Raw genomic sequence first — 23,548 nt, forward strand, 5'->3', positions numbered from 1 at the left:
GGGGAGGAAGAAGGTTGTGATAAGAAAGGTGTACAAAGAAAGTTTCCAAGGAGTCAGCAATGTTATACTTTTGACAGTACCATTGGTAACATGGGCATTTTCTCTACAACTATTTATTAAAATGTACTATTCAATTCAAGTTTTAGCATTTTTTTTTTGCATACGTTATATTCTACAATAAAATATTTGGTTAAAATCTTTTTTTTTAATTATTATGCTTAATGGTTTTAAAAATTGCTTAATTTTTAGAGGTGGAAGAGGTGGAGAAAAAGTGAATAGTGCCATAACACTTGAACCAAAGGATTTGTACTCTTACCTGTTTCACACTTCTTATTCCCAGGCACTGCGACAAGTTGGAAGTGTAGGCTGTGTCCTTCTCAGACATTGGGCCTGCCTCAGCCTAGACTGTACTCCTGCTTCTTTTCTGTTGCCACCACCCTTGATTCCATGCTAGCTGAAGAAATGTATCCCAAGCCTGTTCCATATCCCTAAGGACTAAGCTTGATCTGAAACGGTTTACTGGTTTCATGTAGTAGATCTTAAACACCACCTTTCCATCTCTGGGAAGGCAGGATGGTATTTGCAAAGAATATGAACTTGGAAAACCAATTCCCTTTCACTGACTAGCTGTGCATGCAGGAAAGGTGGACCTTACCTTGCACTTTGGTCCACTCATTTAGAAAAGTATCACAACCCTTCACAAAATTAAAATACCAATGGCATAGAGCTATTACTCACTGTTTTTCTTCTAATCTGATCCCAACTCTGTTTATTATTAAAAGTTTAATATCTTTAAGATGCCCACCTTATTTTTCTTATTCCTTTTTAGGCAGTTTTATACAACGATAGATCTGTTCTGGAGAATCATCATGCTGCATCAGCTTGGAGCCTGTATCTGTCTCGCCCAGAATACAACTTCCTTCTTAATCTTGATCATGTGGAATTCAAGCGCTTTCGCTTTTTGGTCATTGAAGCAATCCTTGCCACAGACCTTAAGAAGCATTTCGATTTCCTTGCTGAATTCAACGCCAAGGTTTGTTATGTAATTTATGCCTGGTATCAAAAATGGAAACCACGGTTATCAGTGTTACTAAATAAAAGTATCCTATACTAGAGGCCTGGTGCACGAAAATCATGCATGGGGAGGCGAGTATTCCTCAGCTTGGTTTGCACCCTCTTGCAATCTGGGACCACTGGCTCCTAACTACTTGCTGGCCTACCTGCTCTAATCTCTCTAACTGCCTGGCTGATTGCCATTAACTGCTCTCCCCTTCCAACCTGATCCCTCTAACTGCTCTCCCCTGCCAGCCTGATCCCCCTAACTGCTCTCCCCTGCCAGCCTGATCCCCCTAACAGTTCTCCCCTGCCAGTCTGATCACCTGTAACTGCTCTGCCTTGGCACCACCACCACCATTGCTTTGTCCAGACGGATGTCAGGAAGGTCACCCAGAAGATATCCAGTCTAATTAGTATCCTATCTAATAAAGAGGGAATTTGCTAATTGACCCTTATACGTCTCAAAGAAGGCAGCATTCACAGCCAATAAGGAGATAATATGATAATTGACTGTCACACCCTCAAAGATGGCGGTGCCCACAGTCACAAGATGATGGCACCCAGTCCCCTCAGATCCCAACCACCCAGGGCCAGCTGGAGGTGCAAGCAAGCCTTGGATGGTGGCTGCTCAGCCACCCAGGGCCACCTGAGGCTCAGGTAACCAGGGCCGGACGAGACTTGCACTGTCAGCAGTGGCAGCAGCAGAGATATAATAGGGTGTCACCTTCCCCTGATGGCTGGTTTGCCTCCCGCCCCTGAGGACTGTGAGAGAGATGAGGCTGGGCTGAGGGATTCCCCCCCACCCCCACCAATGCATAAATTTTCATGCACTGTGCCTCTAGTATATAATAAAAGGGTAATATGCAAATAGACTGAACGGCAGAACCAAACAACCAATCAAAGCATAATATGTTAATGATATGCTAAGGCTGCTCAACCGCTCGCTATGATGCGCACTGACCACCAGGGGGCAAACAGTGGATGGGTTGATCAGTTACTATGATGTTCACTGACCACCAGAAGGTAGATGTTCCGACCCGTAGGTTAGCTTGCTGCTGGGGTCTGGCTGATTGGGACATAGTGAGATGGTCCCTCCCTGGCTTGGTCATGCACCAGTAGTGTCCCTCAGCCTGACCTTGCAATCCGGGACCCCTTGGGGGATGTTAGAGAGCCGTTTTTGACCCAATTCCACAGGCCACTCCCCTTGGGAAGGTGCCAGACACAGGGCTCATGGCTGGTGAGCGCTGCTGTGGCAGCACCACCCTCTCCTGATCGGAACTAATTGGGCACAAGCCCGTGGCAGGCACAGTGTGGCCGGGATGAGCAAGAGCACGCAGGTAGGAGCTGCAGGCAGCGTTGGACTGCAGGTTTTGGCCCGATCCCTGCAGGCCACCTATAGGGACACTACCCATGCACAAATTTGTACACCAGGCCTCTAGTTATATAATATTGTTAGAATTAATACTGTTTATAAATTCATGATAAATATCTACATATTCCAATATTTTAAATGAATATTTTTATTATAACATTTTCTAAAATACTATAGCTTGCTGCATTTCCTCTCCGAAAAAGACTTGTAACTTTCACATGGTGACAAATGAATTATGTTCAAAGTTTTTAGCGGCAGATTTAAGAAAGTTGTGCACTGTGCCAAGGAAGACCTTTTATGAAGTTAAAGATGTACTTCAAGGAAGCCCATTATGTCTACTGCACCATACTTATTACACCTTCTTTATATTAGTGCTTGGCTGGTGTGGGAGAGAAGTACTCTCCACTCTTCCACTTGAGAATATGCACTCACTGTGCTAAAGAATAAAGAGCAAGGAAGAAAAAAAAAAAGAATAAGGAGTGAACACTATCCTAGGATAGTGGTATTCATTAGCGTGTTCTGTGCCTCAGACATTTGGAGTGAAAAAGTGTTGAAAACCACTGCTTTTGATTCCTGAAGGAAGGATGCGCCTTCTTTTGCTGGCAGGAATCTATTGTTTTCTTCTCATTTTAAAAAATCTTCACCTAAGGATATGCTTGATTTTAAAGAGAGAGACAGACAGACATCATGGGTTGCCTCCTGTATGCACCCTCTCCCCATTGATCTGGGATAGAATCTGAAACCCAGGTATGAGCCATGACTGGGGATTGAACCCACAATTTTACTGGGTAAGGGATGATGATCCAACCAACTGTACCACAATGGCCAGGGCTGGAATCTGGGTTTTTGTTGTTGTTGTTGTTGTTGTTGTTTTTAAATGAGTTTCTGACATAAAGGAAGGTGTCCTTTCATGGTAGAGGAACTGGTAACAAAAAAGTACTAGATTTAACCCCCTGGACAAGACTCTCCTCTAGATCAGTGTTTCCCAAGCTTTTGACATATGTGTACCCCTTCTATAATTTTTTGTAACGCTGAGTACCCCTCGTACTCATGAGAACATAGAATTAGGCGCAGCTAAGCACGGTGCAGTGCATATCCCCACCAAACTCCGGTGCAACACATACCCCCACCAAACTCTTCCGTACCCCTGCGGGTACGCGTACCACACTTTGGGAAACACTGCTCTAGATGAAGAAACACTCCAAGAGATTCAATGATGTTTTCAGTATCACACAATAAATTAGCACGTCATTCTGAGTCAGGATTTTAAACCATAGAGCTCAGCTTCTAAGACTTGTGTTCTTTAAACCATATCACATTTGTCTTTCACAGCTAGAGCCAACTTCTCCTTAGATCCTGAAGTATTTTCTTTTTTTTTGAGGTACAAAGTTACAATTCTACATGATTTCTGATGTTTTGCATACATATACTTATATATTATATTGCATATTAATAATACACACACACACAAAATTATAATCCTCTGTGGTAATCACCAAATATGGAAACCTATGGTTTTGTTATGTTTTTATAGTCTCTGCTTCTATTGAAACAAAATTATAATAACATTTCAAATTCAAGAGAAACTTAACCATAGAGGTCCATATGATGGCACAAATAGATTAAAAGAAGCATTTATTGAAATTCCTGCCTGTCATTGGGTTAGGAAAACTTTAAGGTAATTTGGTAGAAACAACAAAACTCCTGTGTCCTCAGAATCTAAAATAATTCTGTTTTTCCAAAACAGGCCAATGATGTAAATAGTAATGGTATAGAATGGAGTAATGAGAATGACCGCCTCTTAGTGTGCCAGGTGTGCATCAAGCTGGCAGACATCAATGGCCCAGCAAAGATTCGGAACCTGCATTTGAAATGGACAGAAGGCATTGTCAATGAATTTTATGAGCAGGTGGGTTGAAATGTGAGATTGGTGGGATTTTTAATAGCTGCCATCTGAAGACACTGCCCTTTGGGATTTGGAAAGCTACAGTCAGTGTTTGAAATCTGAATTGCTTTGACTAAGAATGGTTAGAAATTGTTTCATTTGCTCTGGTCTTAGTATATTCTGTGCTCTTTTTGCCTTTGCTGCTATTAAAAAAAAGTTTATGGCCTATCTAAAGTGGGTTGAATGTACTTGAGTGTAGAGGTAAGGACAGACTACATTATGATTCCAAGGTCCCTTTCAACCGTGAGAACCGATATAGCCTACAATAATTTATTTCCAAATGAAATTGTTTTTAATTGATTCGGATTATGCTTAAGTTATATTTAAAGGCTATCAACCATCTTCAACTCTGCTATAAAAAGATTGCCTTAGAAACATCAACTGGGTAAAAGTCCTGATAGAGGATTATAAATTAGCTAGAAATGGGGACAAAGTAGATCTTAATGGTTTTCAAGAATCCAAAGGTATAAACATGGTCTTTCCTCATGTGTTTTAAACTCTTGTCTTGAAAACTAATCCTACCACTTTGCAGAATCTTTCCATTTTTTTTTGAGGTCCAATTTTGAGGCCTCTACAATGTAAGAGTATACTGATTTCTCCACAAGCCTAACATTTCGCTATCTCCAAATATCAAACACATCTTCTTGACTTGAGAATTACATTCCTTGGAAATCCTTATTGACCCTAATAACCAGTAAAAACAAATATCTACCATGTGAGGCCTCTGTGAGACTTTCTTAACATAAGTTGCAACTCTAGCAGGAGTGATGAAGTGGAGTCTATAAAGCATGCACAGTTACCTGTTGTACCTGTCACACCCAGATTGTACCAAATGACCAATCAATGTGCAGTGGCTTTCAGCCACCTTAGCTAATTAAAGGTCCCAACACAATAATGTGTACTCTGCTGTTCATAAGTTAAAATATTCTATACTGTGTAATTAATATTTTAATATTTTACTATCCTGATACACTTGAACTAAATTATTTGTACTTTTGGGTAAGATATGGTAATAAATATTTGCCTAATCTGTAGTAATCAGTTTGCATAGTCCTATATTCATTCTTAAAGATAACGGAAGCCTGTTTCAGGATTTAATTTATGTTCACAAAAGAATTTAATGCCCTCTGTACAAAGGTAATTAAAAAGTATTAGTATACGCCAGATTGTGAAAACTCACAAATTTCATTGAAAGGACATTTGAAAAGTTTATTTCAACCCCATTTACAATATAATTATTTTTAAAATATATAGAATTAATTTTTATTAAACAAACGTAAAACCATGCCTGAGGTTGAATCCTGGATCCTTTTCCTTACCAGCAGTGTGTGACCTTAACCTCTCTGCCTTCATTTCCCCATTTATAAAACAGAAATGTTGATGGCACCTACCACATAATTTATTTAATCCTCACAACAACCTGAATATTTAAAGTCTTAGAAAAGTTCCTGACAGATAAGTGCTCCATAAATGTTGGCAATTATAGTTCCTGATCTTTCACTAAAAGTCACATATTTCAGACAGTATCACTTAATTTTTCTAGGTTTCATTATTCATATGTCAAAGGAGAAAAATGACACCCTACCATAGAATTGTTATGAAGTTTAATGTACTAATCTATATGAAAGTTCTAGTTAACCCTCATCAAAACTATTACATTTCCTCTCATTCTAGCTATGCGATTAAACATCTTTGAGATATGGATGCAAAATTCTAACCTTACCCATCTTTTTATCATTGTAATTACACTAGCTTTATATTCCTATATCTAAGTGCCGTGAGCTTAGGAAAGCCAAACTTCTAAAAAATATATATATGCTATATTAAACCTATGAAATTGTAGAATCCTGTGGGCAACCTCAACTGGTTTAAAAACAAACATTCTTTCCTTAGTCATAGAATATTAAATCACAGGACAGTTCACTGAGACAGTTTCATAAGGACATATGACTCATCTTGCCTGCAGCACTTGTGCATTATGGAGCGTATTCATTCCCCACCAGAACAGACACTGGGAGCCAAACTGTTCACAGTACCATTTGGAGAATGCTCAGCACTGTGCTGAACACTTAATATATTCATATTGCTTTCCATCCTCATAGCAACCCTGTGAAATAGATTTATTAAATTTTACACATGAATTGAACATAGAGCTTGCCCAACACCCTCTAGGTAGTAGGTGGCAAAAGCAGATTTTAAAGCTACATATGTCTGATCTTACAGTACTGTGCTCTCCAGAACCCTAGAGGCCACAGTGATGAGGGTATCTCAGGGCAAGCAATTGGGGCTCTGAGCCCAGAATCCTCACCTCAACCACATTAGCTTTACTTCTTTCTGTTTTACATATTAGGCTTTTTTATTTACATTAATGGACGACTATGCCATTACAAAAGGGGAGGGGTGTTGAAACGCATTTGCAAAAGTAAGAGTATACTGATTTCTCCACAAGCCTAACATTTCACTATTTCCAAACATCAAACATATCTTCTTGACTTTGGAATTACATTCCTTGTACGTTTACAGTACCGCTACAACAAGTGTTCCCACTTACAGTCTCCACCTAGGACAAAGAGAATCTGTATTTGACTCTAAGGAATTTTGCAGGTTGTTAGTAAATTTGCTAACACTTACTCTAAAAAGACGTGTTTGTTTGTTTTTTCTTGTTAACTGGGTATCAAGCATATGAGTTGACTGTTGGAGTGTGAGAATAAAGTTTTGTTTAGGATTTCTCAAATATTAGAGAAATGCTTACAGTTGAAATGATAGAGTAATAATTAGATTCATTGGCACTTTTTGTAAAAGTCATTTTTATGTAGACTGCTTATTTAAAAAAAAAAAAAAAACAAAAAAAAACACCTTAAGATAATTTAACAGCAAAGCGTAGTAGTTGTTTTCTCAACAGTTAAGAATGTACTTTTCTTTTTAAAATGTTCCAGGGAGATGAAGAAGCAAGCCTTGGTTTGCCCATCAGTCCCTTCATGGATCGTTCTTCTCCTCAACTAGCCAAGCTCCAGGAGTCCTTCATCACCCACATCGTGGGTCCGCTGTGTAACTCCTACGATGCTGCCGGTTTGCTCCCGGGCCAGTGGATGGAAGCAGAAGAGGAGGATGAGACTGAAAGTTGTTCTGATGAGGATGGTGAAGAATTAGATACCGATGATGAAGAAATAGGAGACAATCTGAATCTTAGTAAGAACATAGGGATACTGTTTACTCAATGTTCTTAACAGAAATATCCATTTAATTTGGATTTGGATCTTTGTTTTAAAAGATTCAGTAGCCTTATCCTGGATAACTATGATATATGTGTTCAGGTTGTGAGTTCCTGCTGTGGGCTGGGTACCCATTGCTAATGCTGTCACAGAGACAAGCATCTCTTGAGGCGTTATCCTCTAGCCTAGGGGTGTCGAACTCAATCGGAGAAGGGGCCAAAATCTAAAATCCAGCCTAAATCGCGGGCCGAATGGTTTACTGAACAGTCATAAACTGACAATGTCATAAACTGACAATGTCATAAACTGACAGCGGAGTGCAGTGATGACAGCGCGGTGCGGACCACACTGCAAGGCCTGGCGGGCTGGATTTGGCCCGCGGGCCTTGTGTTTGACACATGTGCCAGTGTTTCCCAAACTTCTCTCGTGATGAGAATCACCTGGTGGAGTTGTTAAACTACAGATTCCTGAATCCCAACTAAGAAGTGCTAAATTAGAATTTTGAGGAACATATAGTAGGTAAAATTGTATACTCTGAGAGCACTAAGTTAAGTATACAATTTTACCTATATATTCCCAAAAATTCTAGTTTAGCACTTCATTGGGATTCAGGAATCTGTAGTTTAACAACTCCACCAGGTGATTCTCATCATGAGAGAAGTTTGGGAAACACTGCTCTATCCAGTGCTCTTCAGCAGGCTGTGCCTGTGCATGCATGACTGTCACCGTATCTGGACAGATGGGAGGAGATGGGTGGGTCCTACTGCCTAGTCCTCCGTTACCGCACCCCACCCTTCCTGGCCTGTTATTCTGCCCTTCATATAGACTTTATAAATGGATCAAAACAGCTGGGAAAACTGCCCTGGCCGGTTTGGCTCAGTGGATAGAGCAACAGCCTGCAGACTTAAGGGTTTGCATTCGATTCTGGTCAAAGGTACATGCCCAAAAGGGGGTCAGCAGGGGACAGCCAATTAATGATTCTCTCTCATCATGGACATTTCTCTCTCTCCTCCTTTCCTCTCTGAAATCGAGATATATAGCAGTTAGCCCTCTCCCTTCCTCTCTGAAATCAATAAAAATATATTTTTTAAAAGCAGTTGGGAAAACTGACTTAAGAGGAGAACCAAGTTTTGTGGCATTACAGATCTTAATTTTAAAAGTGTAGGGACACCATTTTCTATATAAAGCAAAGAATATAGATAAAAAATGAAAAACATTTGTTATTTTTGTATCTGTAAATGAAGTCAGTTATTTGCTCTTTAAAATAGAATTAAATATCTAATTACTTTGTTTTCCAAGCATGCTGTATACAGAACAGATAACTACAAAGAATCCCATCCACCATCACCCCAAAGTTGTCTTAGTATTAGCACAGTGACGAGTAATCTTATAACATTACCATCTAAGTATCATCTTGGGAAGTTGCTGGCTTCTGAAAGTTTATACTCACCCCAATTTTGTTAATCCTCACCTTAGGATATGTTTTCTTTTTTTTTTCTTTTTTTAATTTTTTTGATTAAATTATTATCTTTGTACATATACCATTGTCCTCTTCCCCCCCCCCCCTCCGCCCCCCATAGGATATGTTTTCATTGATTTTTAGAGAAAGGAAAGGAGAGGGAGAAACACTGATTGGTTGCCTCCCGTACACATCCCTACTGGGGATCAAACCCACAACTTAGGTATGTGTCCCCTGACCAGGAAACAAACTTGCACCCTTTTTTTGGGAAGGGAAGGAGGAGGTGCACAGGACAATGCCAACCAACTGAGCCACCTGGCCAGGGCTACTCACCAAAATTTTGATGTGTTTAATACATTAAAAAAATCCTTAAAATGTTGGTTTTATCATTTGATATTTCAGTGCCATTTCCCTCCTACACACACACACACACAAACTTCTTTAATCTCATTTTCTGCTTTATTTATAAAACTATTGTTATATTTTTAAAATTGATTTTTAGAGAGAGAGGGAGAGGGAGATAGAAACATCCATGGGAGAGAAAGCACGGATTGGCAGCTTCCTGCATGCCCCCTACTGGGGGGAATCAAGCCACAACCTGGGCATGTGCCCTGACTGGGAATCAAACCAGTAACCTCTTGGTTTAATCTTATTGTGTATTACTATAACGCCAGTGCTTATATGGGCACTTAGGTATTTATTGACAGAATGGCTGAAGCATATTGCTATGACTAGAATATCTCTACTTTTTAATTTCACAGAACCACAGGGAAGAAAGGGCAGACGGCAAATATTTTGTCAGCTAATGCATCACCTCACTGAAAACCACAAGATATGGAAGGAGATGATAGAGGAAGAAGAGAAATGTAAAGCTGATGAGAACAAGCCGCAGGTGGAGAATTCTTCCTTACCTCAAGCAGATGAGATTCAGGTGATCGAAGAAGCAGACGAAGAGGGAGAGGCAGTCTGAGTGAAACAAAGACGTAATGAAGAGTCCCAAGGGCTGCGCCCGAGGGTTGTAAATCAATGCCTCGAGTTCACTGTGCTGACTTTGGACTGACCGTTCCCACGTGGATGGCCTGTCTTACTGTGAGGGGACCCTGCAGTGCCTGCGGTGTCCCGCTCTTACGCACTTTCACCCCAAACTAGGAAGCTGTCCCTAGAGCTTGGCTTCACCCGACTCATGCCTAAAGCCTTTACTTAATGCCTCACTGGTGTAGGAATACTTTGTCACAATACTGCTCTGTGGGTGGAAAGCACTAACTATTCATGAGGGAGATCTAGAACTAAAAGTTCAAGTAACTTTTACTGCAGTTTCCAAAGTGGCCAGAACGTCTTGCTTTCATTGAAAGTCCAATTCACATTGTATTTTCAGACGTGTCCTTTATGTATTTGAATGTTTTTTTTGGGGGAAAGTCTGTGCCTATTTAAAAAGGAATCCAGTGTCTCCTTTCCAAGGGATCTGTTCAGTGCCATATGCTGTTGAGTGCTATTTACCCAGCGAGACTTACCCACGGAGGACCAAGGGACCTTTGTTATATTTAACAAAATCCACACGCATCAATTTCTGATGCTTTTTACTGTTGTGTATTATTTACTGTGTGTGTTTTATTTCTGTTCTTAGTGTTCAGATTTGGCGTGGAAATCAGAAGTCTGAATTCTAGCCTTTTTGACTTTATATTCCATGGTCAAATTTTGTTTAGGTTTAACAATGAAGGGATTTTATTCTTTAGTCAAAACTGTTCTCATTTTACTCTTGCTCAGGATTAGAATTTTTAAACATTCAATTACTATAACCCCCACACATATTTTCAAAAGAGAAAAAAAAAAACTTTTTCCTAGTATCGATACTAACCTTTTACGAAAGGGAGCATTATTTTCTCTTTTCGTAGGAAAAAATGAAGACTAATTAGAACTACAGAAAAGATGTGTCTTTTGCCTTAATGTAAAAAAAATAAAATGAGACTATCTTGTCAAAGATAAAGAACAAAAGAAATAGTGTGAGCTCTGGAAGACACATACATTGCATAAGTAATTGGGATGTGTACTTATTTTTATATCTTAGGTGCCATGTGTTTAGTTACTGTAAAACTAATGTTCATCTTTCTATTAATTTCTGTTTGCCTCAAGATTACACGAGAGAAATGACTTATGACTACTCAAAACTTCTAGAGCCCAATGCAAGTTGAATTTCTGATATGAAGTAAATGCTAGGAATACTTATGTGATTTTTATATAACAGATCTAAATATTTTAGTAAATCATTTCATGCAAAAGCATACTGCACATTATTAAGATAACTGCAAAGAAAATGGAACATATTTACAATGTTTATAAGCTTGTTAGTTTCTGTTAGGGTCCAGACTTGTACCCTAGCTGTAAAAGTTTTAAAGATATAAAGAGCAGAATAACATGGTAGACTAATATTTCTTATTATTCATGGAGACCATATTATATTTTGGATCAGTTTAGCTTTTGTAGGCATTAAAATCATTAATTTTCCAAGGTAATTCCTTTTAAAAAATGATGTCAGCAGGCAATTTCTTGGTTTTGTTGGTTTTGGAATTGTTGGTTTACCTGAAAGATACCAATTTAAAATCTATGGAACTGTTGGATGTTTTGATCCTGTAGAATATAATTTTTAATGAATCACTAAGCTTTATTTATTAGACATGGTGAGTGCTGAGTGTCTCCTGCCACTTTTGCTTACCATCGCCACCTCATCTGTAAACTGGTCCCACATTCCTAAGTAATAAAATTTAACTAATTTATTGAGTTTGCACTTGTAATATATATATATGTCTTGTGCTTTTCTTTCTCTAGAGTGCATTTTGCATCTCCATATCCCTGCTATTGCAAAGTACATATATTTGTGTAAATTCACATGCAGCATGTATGCATAATGAGACAATCAAATTTCCTTACTTTCTATTTTATTAAAATTTTGTATTGGGTTTAGTGTATATTTGTGTTTTCTTAAAAGAAGCATGTTCTTCTATTAAAATACTATGAATTTGATATTCTTTTAACTGCTCGTAGAAATAATCTTGCAGTACTATACTATATGGGCTTACTAACACATTTTTTTTTCTTTAAAAAAAAAAAAAAAAAAAAAAAAAAAGCCTACCTTTTAATTTCATGATTTCCTGCTAGTCTCACTTATTTTGCTGGTGCTATTCACTTTTTCTACCGATTTTTACAAGAATCCTGGAAATTCTGGCTATTGCATAGATAGTCAGAAATTTCCTCTCTCTAGATTGCATCATCTCTTGGAAGCAAACTTTACAGAAGAGATGAATGTCTTTATTACAGCTGCCAGGCCAATGTGAGCAGATCTAGAGGATGTATGGGGATGGCATGTGGAAAACAATGAACAGTTTCCCAGAGGCAAGTGGCTTTTATGCCGAGAACTGAAGAGTTATGAGTTAGCGTGGAGCTGATAGCTGTGGCGAGAGAGCAACAGCATGAGTAGAGGCCAGAAGAGAGAGCACCTCCACATTGGAGGAGCCAAAAGAGATTTACTTAAGGTGGCCGGAACATAGAATGCAAGAGAGGGAGTGGTAGAGAGAGGGTGGTGAATCAAGGGCCTTATAAGCATGGCATGTCGTTAACCTAAGCAAAATGGGAAACCATTGAGTTTTAACTGGGAAGAGCCACATTTTATGAGGCTCACTCAACAAACTGTTGAATAGAAGAGTAAGATTAGACATGGTGAGATCCCTTATCTAGACTCAGGCTATAGGACTACAGGGAAGTTTGTTAACCACAGGTTGAGTAGCAAGGTTCTAAAACAAATACTTCAAGAGGAAAAATGACCCCAGAAGGGGAGATCTGAGTTGCATGATGGAAAAGTAAAAGCAAAGAATAAACAACTTCTTTAAGTAAAGCTATAAACATGTATATGAAATAAAAATATTTTGTGGGACTTAGAGGAAAAAAAAAACAAGAAAAAGTAAAGTTGCTTAAGGATCTTATATATTGTAGTTTAGGAAACAGATTAAGATATTCACTGTTAAGTATATACTAGTGACTGGTACATGGATTCATGCACATTGAAAAGAAATTAAAATAAATATTTTAATATCGCTATCTGCCTTTCTCATGTAAATGAAAATATATAAATTGATTAATAAATAATAACAAAAACAAAGACATGATATAAAAAGAACAAAAACATGATATATCTCTCATTGATGTTTCTATTCCTCTACTCTGTAAAAAAAAAAATCAATAAAATATATAAAAAGACAAAAACTGATAAATTGATTAAACTTAATCTAACATTGAGGCCAGTGTCAGATGGGGACAAATCAATTCCTGGAATCAGAACAACCTCTCCTCTGCAGATCCTTTTAATACTTCAGCTTTGATTATATTAAGTCGCAATCTTTTGATAATATAGTACCATTACCCCATTTACTATTAAGATTTCTCAATGGCATGATAATCGTACCTTCTATCAATTCTTATTTATGACACAGCACCAGGATTGGGCCTAAACGGGCAGTCGGACATCCCTTGAAGGGTCCCAGAAGGAGAGAATGCAGGCTGGGCTGAGGGACACCCACCAATCCCTGCCCTGTGCACAAATTTCATGTACCACGCCTCTAGTCAAGTATATAACTTCTAAAGTATAAACTAGTAATGGGATAACAACAAACTACTCAATAAAGATGCAATAATAGAAAAACAAACAAACAAACAAACAGAGACAAATAGAGGGGGGGGGGGAAACACAAAGTAGAAACAAATTGTAAAATATTGAAACCCACAAGAAATGTAATACTTGCCAGCTCAGTAATAATGACTATCACCAAAACTGGTTTGGCTCAGTGGATAGAGCGTGGGCCTGAAGACTGAAGGGTCCGGGTTTGATTCCAGTCAAGAGCATATATCTTAGTTGCGGGCACATCCCAAGTAAGGGGGAGGGCGGGGGGAGTTCTGGTCAATGTTTCTCTCTCATCCATATTTCTGACTCTCTCCCTTCCTCTGTAAAAAATCAATTAAAATATTTTTAAAAAGAAAAGTAAAAATAAATAAATAATAATAATGACTATCATGGGAGGGGGCCCCCAATGGTAAGATATGTACACATATAATACCTTAATTAAAAAAAAAAAAAAGTGAGCCGAAACCGGTTTGGCTCAGTGGTAGAGTGTCGGTCTGCGGACTGAAAGGTCCCAGGTTCGATTCCGGTCAAGGGCATGTACATTGGTTGCAGGCACATCCCTGGTGGGGGGGTGTGCAAGAGGCAGCTGGTCGATGTTTCTCTCTCACCGACGTTCTTGCTCTCTCTCAATCTCCCTTCCTTCTCTCTGTAAAATATCAATAAAATATATTTGAAAAAAAAAGTGAAAATAAAAAAATAATAATGACAGCTCAGCTGGCATGACTCAGTGGGTGAATATCAGCCTGTGAAACCAGGTCATCTCATGGCTTGATTCCTAGTCAGAGCACAGGCTTGGGTTGGAGTCTCAATCCAGGGATCACGCAAAGGGCAGAGATGCCTGAGAGCCAGGATTCGCTCCCTGGGCGGAGGGGTGTCTGGGCCCAGAGCCCCCGCCCCTGGCAGCGCGGCCATCACGCAGGCTGGCCAAACCCTTCCGCTGGCCCTTCTGAACGCGGAGCGCTCCAAGGGACGGCCCTCGCCCACCCGCAGGGAGGCGGCGGGCCTGCGGTCAAAAAAAGACCGGACCCGAGTGGATTCTCTCGTGGGGACTCAGGGTGTCCCTCGGCCAGAGGCCCTCCGCCCAGGGAAGGTCCGCGGAACCCGGGAAACAAGTTCACCTTGGGAGGCCTGCCCGCCGCCACCGGCCGGGAGAACCTAGCTTCTTTCTCGGGGAGCACGTGCCCACGAGCCCGCCCGCGCCCCACGGTCCCCGGCGCCACGGCCGACCGGTTCTCCGCGCGCCCGCAGTACAAGCGGTTCTCCCGCGGCGCCGCCAGGCCACGAAGGCGCCGGAGCTCCCACACCGGGTCCGGTCCGCACAGGCCGTCCCAGCGCCCGCAATAGCGGCCACAGGAGGGGACCGCTGCGGGGCGGAGAGAGACACCGAGGCAGGGCTCATGCAGACTCGGACCCATCGCGATCGCTCACGGCCAGGCCTCCCCCACGCGCGGGGGGTACGGGCCGGGCGGGGGGACGGGCCGGGCGGGGGTACGCGGAGGTACGGGCAGTGCGGGGTAGGGGGCGGTGTACCTCTCCAATCCGGTCAGATTCCCCGGCTCCTTCGTGCAGCGGCCACAGCGGCTCCGGAACGGGAAACCACGCCATCAGCTCGGGGCGCCCCCGCCCCTCTAACCCCCCCCGCCCCCCCAGGCGAACACAGCGCCCGCCGCCCGGATGTCCAGGAGAGGCCGCTGCAGAGGGTCCGCAGCGTCAGGACCGTGAGAACGAGGTCGGAATGGCTTCCGCACCCCCCTCCCGGCCGATCAGCGCCTTCGGACAGAGGGGAGGGGAGGGGGGCCGCGGGCAGAGCGAGAGGCAAGGTCCCCTTCGTCCCTCCCCGGCGGCTCAGGCCCGGCCCGGGAGAGCGTGACGTCACACGGACAGCAGGTGACGCGAACCACAGCCTGGGCGGCCAGAGGGGGAGAAGGCGAGAGGAGGCCGCCACCGGCCCGCACTGCGGCCTCGCCAGGGAACCCTCCTCTCGGGCCGAGCAGCGCGGTGCGCGGCGCCAACACGCACAGCCGGCGCGCAGGCCCACGGGCAGTCAGGCTTCGGGTCGCGGCCGAAAAGCCCCCGGGGAATTTTGTCCAATCACCCCATATCCACACGTACCTTGTGCTCAAAAATGCCAGCTCCAGACAAAACACTGATGGTTCCCGGTGATGGAACATCTGTCAGATCCCAAGTGACCCACGATGACCCACGGCAGCGGGCGGGTTCCCTGCGCGGCCCGAGAGGCAAATACGCGTCTGGCGCTGCTCCGCGGGGTCCCGGCTGCCCGCCCTGCGCCAGGCAGACGCCTCCAGACCGGGGCTGAGAAAAATTCCCTGAACGATTAAGGTGACCAGACGACCCGCTTTTGGCGGCACAGTCCCGATTTTTAACAATTTGTCGTGCGACCCGCGGCGTTTTAAAAACGCGGAAACCGGTTTGGCTCAGCGGTAGATCGCGGGCCTGCGGACTGAAGGGTCCCAGGTTCGATTCTGGTCAAGGGCATGTACCTGGGTCGCAGGCACATCCCCAGTTAGGGGTGTGCAGGAGGCAGCCGATCGATGTTTCTCTCTCATCGATGTTTCTAGCTCTCTCTCTCTTCCTCTCTGTAAAAAATCAATAAAATATATATATATATTTTAAAAAGTCCCGATTTTAAATCGGGCCGGGTGAGGAAGGTTTCCCCGCGGCCCAGTGATCCCCGATTTCGGCAACTTTCCTCCAAGACCACCCTCCTGGTCCGGTGCGCCATTGGGGGTCCACCCACATTTTGCGTACCCGCCCCCTCCACCCTGTCACCGCAGACTCTCTGTCTGTACCCCAAGGATCACACCCTGTCTGTACCCAAGGACCGGTCTGTGCCAAGCGGGGATTTACACCTTGGGGTGGGCCGTCGCGCTCGTGAAGAAAGGATTCTGTGGTCCGGACCGTCCCTGTGCTGGCTGGCTCCTGGAGGGTAGACCCCACAAGCGTTCCCAGGAGGAATCATCTTGCGTCTGGGTCTTACCTTTTTTCTTCTCATCCGAGAATCCCTGCTGCGCGTTGGCCTTCCACCGCCTTCTCTCCCCGCATCGCTGCTCCCTACCCCCACCGCCGACAGCCGCGCTGAGCCCCGCCGCCGCGCAGCGCCGCACCGCGCGTGTGCCCTCACGCCCTCACTCTCAGACGGGGACCGGGTGGGGGTGCCAGGCTTTGGTGACCAGAGAAGAGGAAGGGATCGGACACCACCTAGTGGCCATGACCCATTCACAGGTCGGCCTCTTTCTATGGCAGTCCTCCGCCTACCATGGTGACCACGGGATGGAGAGTCAGGGTTTGATTTTGGAGAAGGAGTTTGAGAAACGCCTACCACGCAAATTTCCCACTACCAACCGGGAGGTAATGACTAAAACTTGCAAGACCCTTTTATTGGAAGGAGTCCACTTTATTTATTTATTTTTTAAAATATATTTTTACTGATTTTTTACAGAGAGGAAGAGAGAGGGATAGAGAGTTAGAAACATCGATGAGAGAATCATCGATCATCCCCGCAACCAAGATACATGCCCTTGACCGGAATCGATCCTGGGACCTTTCAGTCCGCAAGCCCATGTCTATCCACTGAGCCAAACCGGTTTTGCCTGAAGGAGTCCACTTTAAATCAACATCATGCTTCCTGATTTGAACCTATATTCTATGGCTAGAGGTGAAATTCTCACACCTGCACAAGAGGGACCAAAGTGAAAGCATTTATCATGTTTTCATTAATCAAGAACTAAAGTCAGAGGTTCCAAGATAATCGGATACCCTCATAGCTTAGCAGTGTTTCCCAACCTTCTCTCATGATGAGAATCACCTGGTGGAGTTGTTAAAACACAGATTCCTGAATCCCAACTAAGAAGTGCTAAACTAGAATTTTTGGGAACATATAGGTAAAATTGTATACTTAACTAGTGCTCTAAGACAGATTTTATATACAGAGCACTAAGTTAGGTATGCAATTTTACCTATATGTTCTCAAAAATTCTAGTTTAGCACTTCTTAGTTGGGATTCAGGAATCTGTGTTTTAACAACTCCACCAGGTGATTCTCATCATGAGAGAAGGTTGGGAAACACTGGCTTAAGGTGACCAGACGTCCCTTTTGGCGGGACAGTCCCGATTTTTAACAATTTGTCCGGTGTCCTGTGGCGTTTTTAAAAAGTCTCGATTTTTGGAAAGAATGCACGACAAGCTAGGGAACGGCGGGAGAACGGGAAGGGAATATACGGTTTTTGGCAGCCATGTGGCTATTTAGCCAGGATAGGACTTTTATATTATTTTTATTAATGTTATAATGTTAAACTTTAATAATAACAAATAATTGTTGAGAACGGATTATTGAGAACTGCTTATCAAAGTTCGCATTGTTGATTAGTTGTTAGAATTCGTCCACCATTGCTTGGACTTAATGAACAATGGCATTTTTGGGTATTGGCAATGATGAAAACATTTTGTAACTGTCTCTCAGACAATACACATCATACTGCGTGCTAGTAAGCTAGTTAAACAAGTGATGTCATTACAAATCAGCTACTCAGATAATTTAGGTAAGTAATTTATTTATTTCATAAATACATAATTTTTTTTTAATTTAGCAGACAGTACTCATATTTTTGTATTTTACAGTGATGGCAAAAAGTCTAGTGCCGGCCTTGAAAGTGACACGAATATAGATAATTTTTATTTATTATATTTGTAAATTGTACTTACGTTGAAATTTTGAAATTTTTAAAAAATATATTACAATACTATTTTTGCATTATATTAAAATTTTTGTTGCTCCATATAGGCCAAATTTTTAATCAAGAACACCCCCCCCCCTTCCGGTCAATGGTGTCCCGCTTTACCAATGTTAAAATCTGGTTACAGACCCCTTATCACAGTTCCAGGGGTCTTCAAACTACGGCCCGCGGGCCACATGCAGCCCGCAGAGGAGTCTGATCCGGCCTGCCAGGTTTTTTGGGCAGTGAGGTGTTACAGTAGGAATCAGTAGTTCATATAGTCCGGCCCTCCAGCTCTCTGAGGGACTGTGATCTGGCCCCCACTTTAAAAAGTTTGAGGACCCCTGGTTCAGACCATAAAGGATGCCCACTGGCTTAATGTCATGACCCAAGGGCCAGCAACTGGGAACCAAAATCTGAACCCACTGCAATGGGGATTAGGAATTGCAACTATTCCCCATGAAGGAGGAATTCCCAGTAAGTCTGGGACATAAAAAGCAAACAAACAAAAAAACTAAAACACTTTAAAACAATACACTTAATAGATTTAAGAAATTGCTCTTAAATAATACCAGGTCAAAAAAAGAAAACTCATAATATGAATTTAAACATGAGTAGAAATAAATTATAATGAAAACATTTATACTAACTTCAAAACATATGAGATGCAGTGAAAATGGCATTAAATGTTTATATTAGAAAAAAGGCTAACAGATTAATAACAAAGTATGCAATTTAAGTTAGAAAAAGAATGTAGATACACCATGAAGGAGAAAATTTTATATCTCAAGAGATGCAGAAAAAGCATTTGACAAAATTAATATTGTAGATATTTACGATTAAAATTCACAACAAAATGGGTATATAGTGAACATGCCTCCACATAAAAAAAGGCCATATGACAAGCCCACAGCTAGCATTGTACTAAACAGTGAAAAATTAACACTTTCTCTGAAAATCAGGAATAAGACACAAGTGCCCACTCTCACCACTTACATTCAACATAGTATGAGCAACCCTAGAGAGCAACTAGAAAAGAAATAAAAGGCAACCAAAATCAGGAAGGAAGTAAAACTCTTCACTATTGTAGATGACATATTATATTGATATATTAGAAAACTCAAAAGACTCCACCAAAAACAAAAAACAAAATTGAATTCAGTGAAGTTGATGGCTATAAAATCAGTATACACAAATCTGTTATGTTTCTTCACATTAATAATAAAGCAACAGAAAGACAAATTTGAAAAAAAAAAAAACACAAAAAAAAACACGCACAATCCCATAAAATACGTAGAAATAAATTTAACCGAGGAAATAAAAGGCCTGTAAACTGTAAGACATTGATAAAAATTGAAAACACATAGTAACAATATGCCGTGATCATGGATTGAAGAATACTGTTTAAAAACCTGTATTACCCAAAGCAATCTACAGATTCAATGCAATGCTTATCAAAATTCCACTGGCATTTTTCACAAAAAATAGAACAATCCTAAATTCTTTATAGAACCACGTAAGACCCTCAAATAGCCAAAACAATCTTGAGAATAAAGAACAAAGCTAGAGGCATCATGCTTCCTGATTTCAATCTACATTACAAAGCTACAGTAATCCAAACGGTATGGTATTAGCATAAAACCAGAGAAATAAATCAATGGAACAGAATAGAAAGTCCAGAAACAAACCCATGCATATATGGTTAATTAATTTATGACAAAGGAACCAAGAAAACAATGAAGGAAAGATAGTTGTTTTAATAAATGGTACTGTAAAAAGTGGACAGACATCTGTAAAAGAACTAAACTAGACCACTACCTTAAACCATATACAAAATTAACTCAAAATGAATTAAAGACTTGAATGTAAGATGGGAAACCATAAAACTAGAAGGAAAAAGTGGCAAGCTCCTTGACATTGATTTCGGCAATGATATTTTGGATTTGACATCAAAAGCAAAGGCAACAACATCAAAACCAAACAAGTGAAATTACATAAAACTAAAAAGCTTTTGCACAGCAAAAATAGCCATCAACAAAATGGAAAAACAACCTGTCAAATAGGAGAAAATACAAGGTGTCCCAAAAAAATGTATATATACTTTAACAACTAGCGGCTCAATTAATGGTTCTTTTTGTATTTAATCTATTGGCATTATTATGATTATTCAAAATGTGTATACATTTTTGGGACACCCTATATTTGTAAATCATCTGTTAGGTGTTAATATCCAAAACATAAAGAACTCATACAACTCAATGACAAAAAAAAAAAAGAAAAAAAAATCCATTTAAAAAATATACTGAGAATCTGAAGACATTTTCCCAAAGAAGACATACATACAGGTGGCCTACAGCTGCACTAAATGAATGATGCTCAACATCACTAATCAGGGAAATGCAAAGCAAAACCACAGTGAGATATCACTCTTACTTGGTAGAATAGCTATTATCAAAAACACAAGAAATAACACGTTTTAACAATAAAGTAGAGAAAAAGGCACTCTTGCACACTTGCTGGGAATGTAAATTGGTGCAGCCACTATGGAAAAATAGTACAAAGTTTACTCAATAACAGAACTCATGTCATATAACAATTCCACAGGATGAGGCCCAACCAACGGAGCTCCCACAATGCAATGCTTATCAAAACCTGTCAAGGTTAAGGAAAGCTTTGAAAGACAATATTCAGTTACTTTCTTAAGGTAGATGTGTTAAGTGGGGATTTGGTTACTAAAGCTTTGTCTTTGTCTATATTCCTTTAAATGCTGTTTCAATATTACCAGCTGGAATGAAGGCAGAATATCCAGAGATATTTAAAAAAATCCACCATTAAGAAAATGAAATTCAAGAGTAAATACGATTCCTAGTATTTATTTTCAAACAGCTGCTTTCAGTTAAGCATAAATGGGGAAGGACTGGTTTAATAAGGCCTCTAATGATAAAAGCCCTGAGTGCTACTGTCAATTACCCATAAGCATGTTTCTCTTGTTTTAAAAACTGCAAAGGGTATCTTAAGTTGCATTTCTCAAAATATGCTGTCTGTAAACACTCCGTTTTGTAATAGCCAGAGCATATATTTTATTTTTATTTTTATTTTTTATTTTTTTTTAATTTTTGTGAGTTTATTTGAACCAAACTGCCAACAATTGCTGGGAAGCAAAATTTCATTGTATTTGAATGCGCTCTAGCAGAGCATATATTTTAAAAGGAACCTTGGTAAATTATAGGGGTCCACAGAAGTGATCAGAACCACGGTACATAAAAAACCGAGGGTATTTAACCTGCGGAAGCAAAGATTCACAGGGAAACCCAAGTAAGAGTTGTTTCTAAGTGTTTAAAATGGGGGCCACATATTTAAATCCCCATGAGACCAGATAAATCAATGACGTGGACTTGGCATAATGCATATGTGGAGATCATATGCCACAACTCAGCTTCAATTGTTTGCCATTCAAAATGCCAGCCCAGCATCAACAGAACTTCACGTTTTTAAAAGATTATACGATTTCTAAAAGAAATCTCAATTTTAAAATCTTAAGTTTCAGTTTTAAAATCAAACCTAAGGGTTTTAGAACCAATTCCAACGTGGGGGTGTAGTCCCCCCACACCAGCGACACGCAATTCTCCGACACCAGCTAGGTGTCCCAACTTTCAACTCAGTTCTGACACTATTGACCACAGATGGCCAATTCCACAGCGGAGGGGCTCAGGCCTTCAAGACTGCTGTGACTCAGATGCCAATTACGACTCAGAGCTAGACTGGAGATTCTCATGACTCCCTCCTTAAACTTCGGTGTCAGTTGAAAGCACTGGTTATTTCTGAGCGACTAACTATAAACCAGAGATTTCCAAAGTCCCTTCCTAGGGTTCGAGTAATTTGCCAGCATGGCTTCAGGAAACGTTCACTCACTAGGCCACCGGTTAATTACGGAGGATATCGAAGGATACGAACCAACTGGAGGATGAAGACACAGGCAGTGTCCGGAACAGAAGAACATCTGTCCTCGGGGAGTTTGGGGATGGGTTCCGCAGACACACCGCCTCCTTTGTGGGGTTTCATTGCACAGGCCTCTCAGACTAACTCATTGGCTATTGGTGACTGGTTCAACCCCCAGCCAATTTTCCCTCCCCGGAAAACGGGGGGTGGGACTGAAAGTTCCAACCCTTTATTGTGGATTGGTTCCCCAGACAACAACCGCATCTTCAGGTGCTTTCCCGAAATCATCGTATTAACTCACGCCCAGCTGTGGCCGGAAGGGGGTTGATTTGAATAACAAGACACCGATTTCACCTTTATGGCTCTGAAGCAGTTTTTCAGGAATTGAGATCAAAAAGCCAAATATTATAACAAAAAATGCTCCCATTGCTCTTATCATTCAGGGAATTGGGTACTGAGTCAGGAACTGTGGATGAAGACCAAACATATGAAAAATATATTTGGGGTTATCTGAATGACCAAATATATATTTGTTATAAATCACAATATTGCAAACCTTTTTTTTTTCTTCTTTTTTTTATGTCTTCTTCTTTTTTAAAAATATACTTTGTTGATTTTTTACAGAGAGGAAGGGAGAGTTAGAGAGATAGTTAGAAACATCAATGAGAGAGAATCATCGATCAGCTGCCTCTTGCACACCCCCTACTGGGGATGTGCTCACAACCAAGGTACATGCCCTTGACCAGAATCGAACCCGGGACCTTTCAGTCTGCAGGCTGACACTCTATCCACTGAGCCAAACCAATTTCGGCAAACCTTTTCTTAATCGTCACTACATACAATATTTGAAAAGTAGTCATTGTTCTTCATTGAGTACAGAAGCTCATCTGCTTTATAAGATCATTTATAAGTAGAATATTTTTACCTTAAAAAATGAGTACAGCCAAAACCGGTTTGGCTCAGTGGATAGAGCGCTGGCCTGCAGACTGAAAGGTCCCGGGTTCGATTCTGGTCAAGGGCATGTACCTTGGTTGTGGGCACATCCCCAGTAGGGGGTGTGCAAGAGGCAGCTGATCGATGATTCTCTCTCATTGATGTTTCTGGCTCTCTGTCCCTCTCTCTTCCGCTCTGTGAAAAAGCAATAAAATATTTATTTTTTTTAAA

General features: G+C 41.2%; 2 protein-coding genes across 6 annotated transcripts in view; one reads left to right on the forward strand and one right to left on the reverse strand.

Moving 5' to 3' along the window:
* Positions 1 to 11,780, forward strand: part of PDE3B (phosphodiesterase 3B) — a 131,382-nt gene extending 119,602 nt beyond the window's left edge. For both annotated transcript variants that reach the window (XM_084893976.1, XM_084893977.1), the window contains 4 exons: positions 830 to 1,033; positions 4,176 to 4,337; positions 7,310 to 7,562; positions 9,806 to 11,780. In XM_084893976.1, the coding sequence (XP_084750102.1) occupies positions 830 to 1,033; positions 4,176 to 4,337; positions 7,310 to 7,562; positions 9,806 to 10,014 (828 nt within the window). In that variant the 3' untranslated portion in view covers positions 10,015 to 11,780. The remainder of the gene's footprint in view (positions 1 to 829; positions 1,034 to 4,175; positions 4,338 to 7,309; positions 7,563 to 9,805) is intronic.
* LOC311627468 (uncharacterized protein) overlaps positions 1 to 16,845 on the reverse strand; it is a 228,795-nt gene extending 211,950 nt beyond the window's left edge. For 2 of the 4 annotated variants that reach the window (XR_014795919.1, XR_014795920.1), the window contains exon 1: positions 15,826 to 15,963. Coding sequence is in view for 1 of the 4 variants with exons in the window: in XM_084893990.1 (XP_084750116.1) it covers positions 15,826 to 15,884 (59 nt within the window). In the remaining 3 variants the exon portion in view is untranslated. Of the gene's footprint in view, positions 1 to 15,243; positions 15,336 to 15,825; positions 16,027 to 16,711 lie in introns of those variants that run through there. The other 2 variants (XM_084893990.1, XR_014795921.1) reach the window with 2 other exon arrangements.
* Positions 16,846 to 23,548: the final 6,703 nt, after the last annotated feature.

The sequence above is a fragment of the Pipistrellus hanaki genome, assembly GCF_964339955.1.
Source record: "Pipistrellus hanaki genome assembly, chromosome: 9".
In the NCBI taxonomy this organism is placed as follows: Eukaryota; Metazoa; Chordata; class Mammalia; order Chiroptera; family Vespertilionidae; genus Pipistrellus; species Pipistrellus hanaki.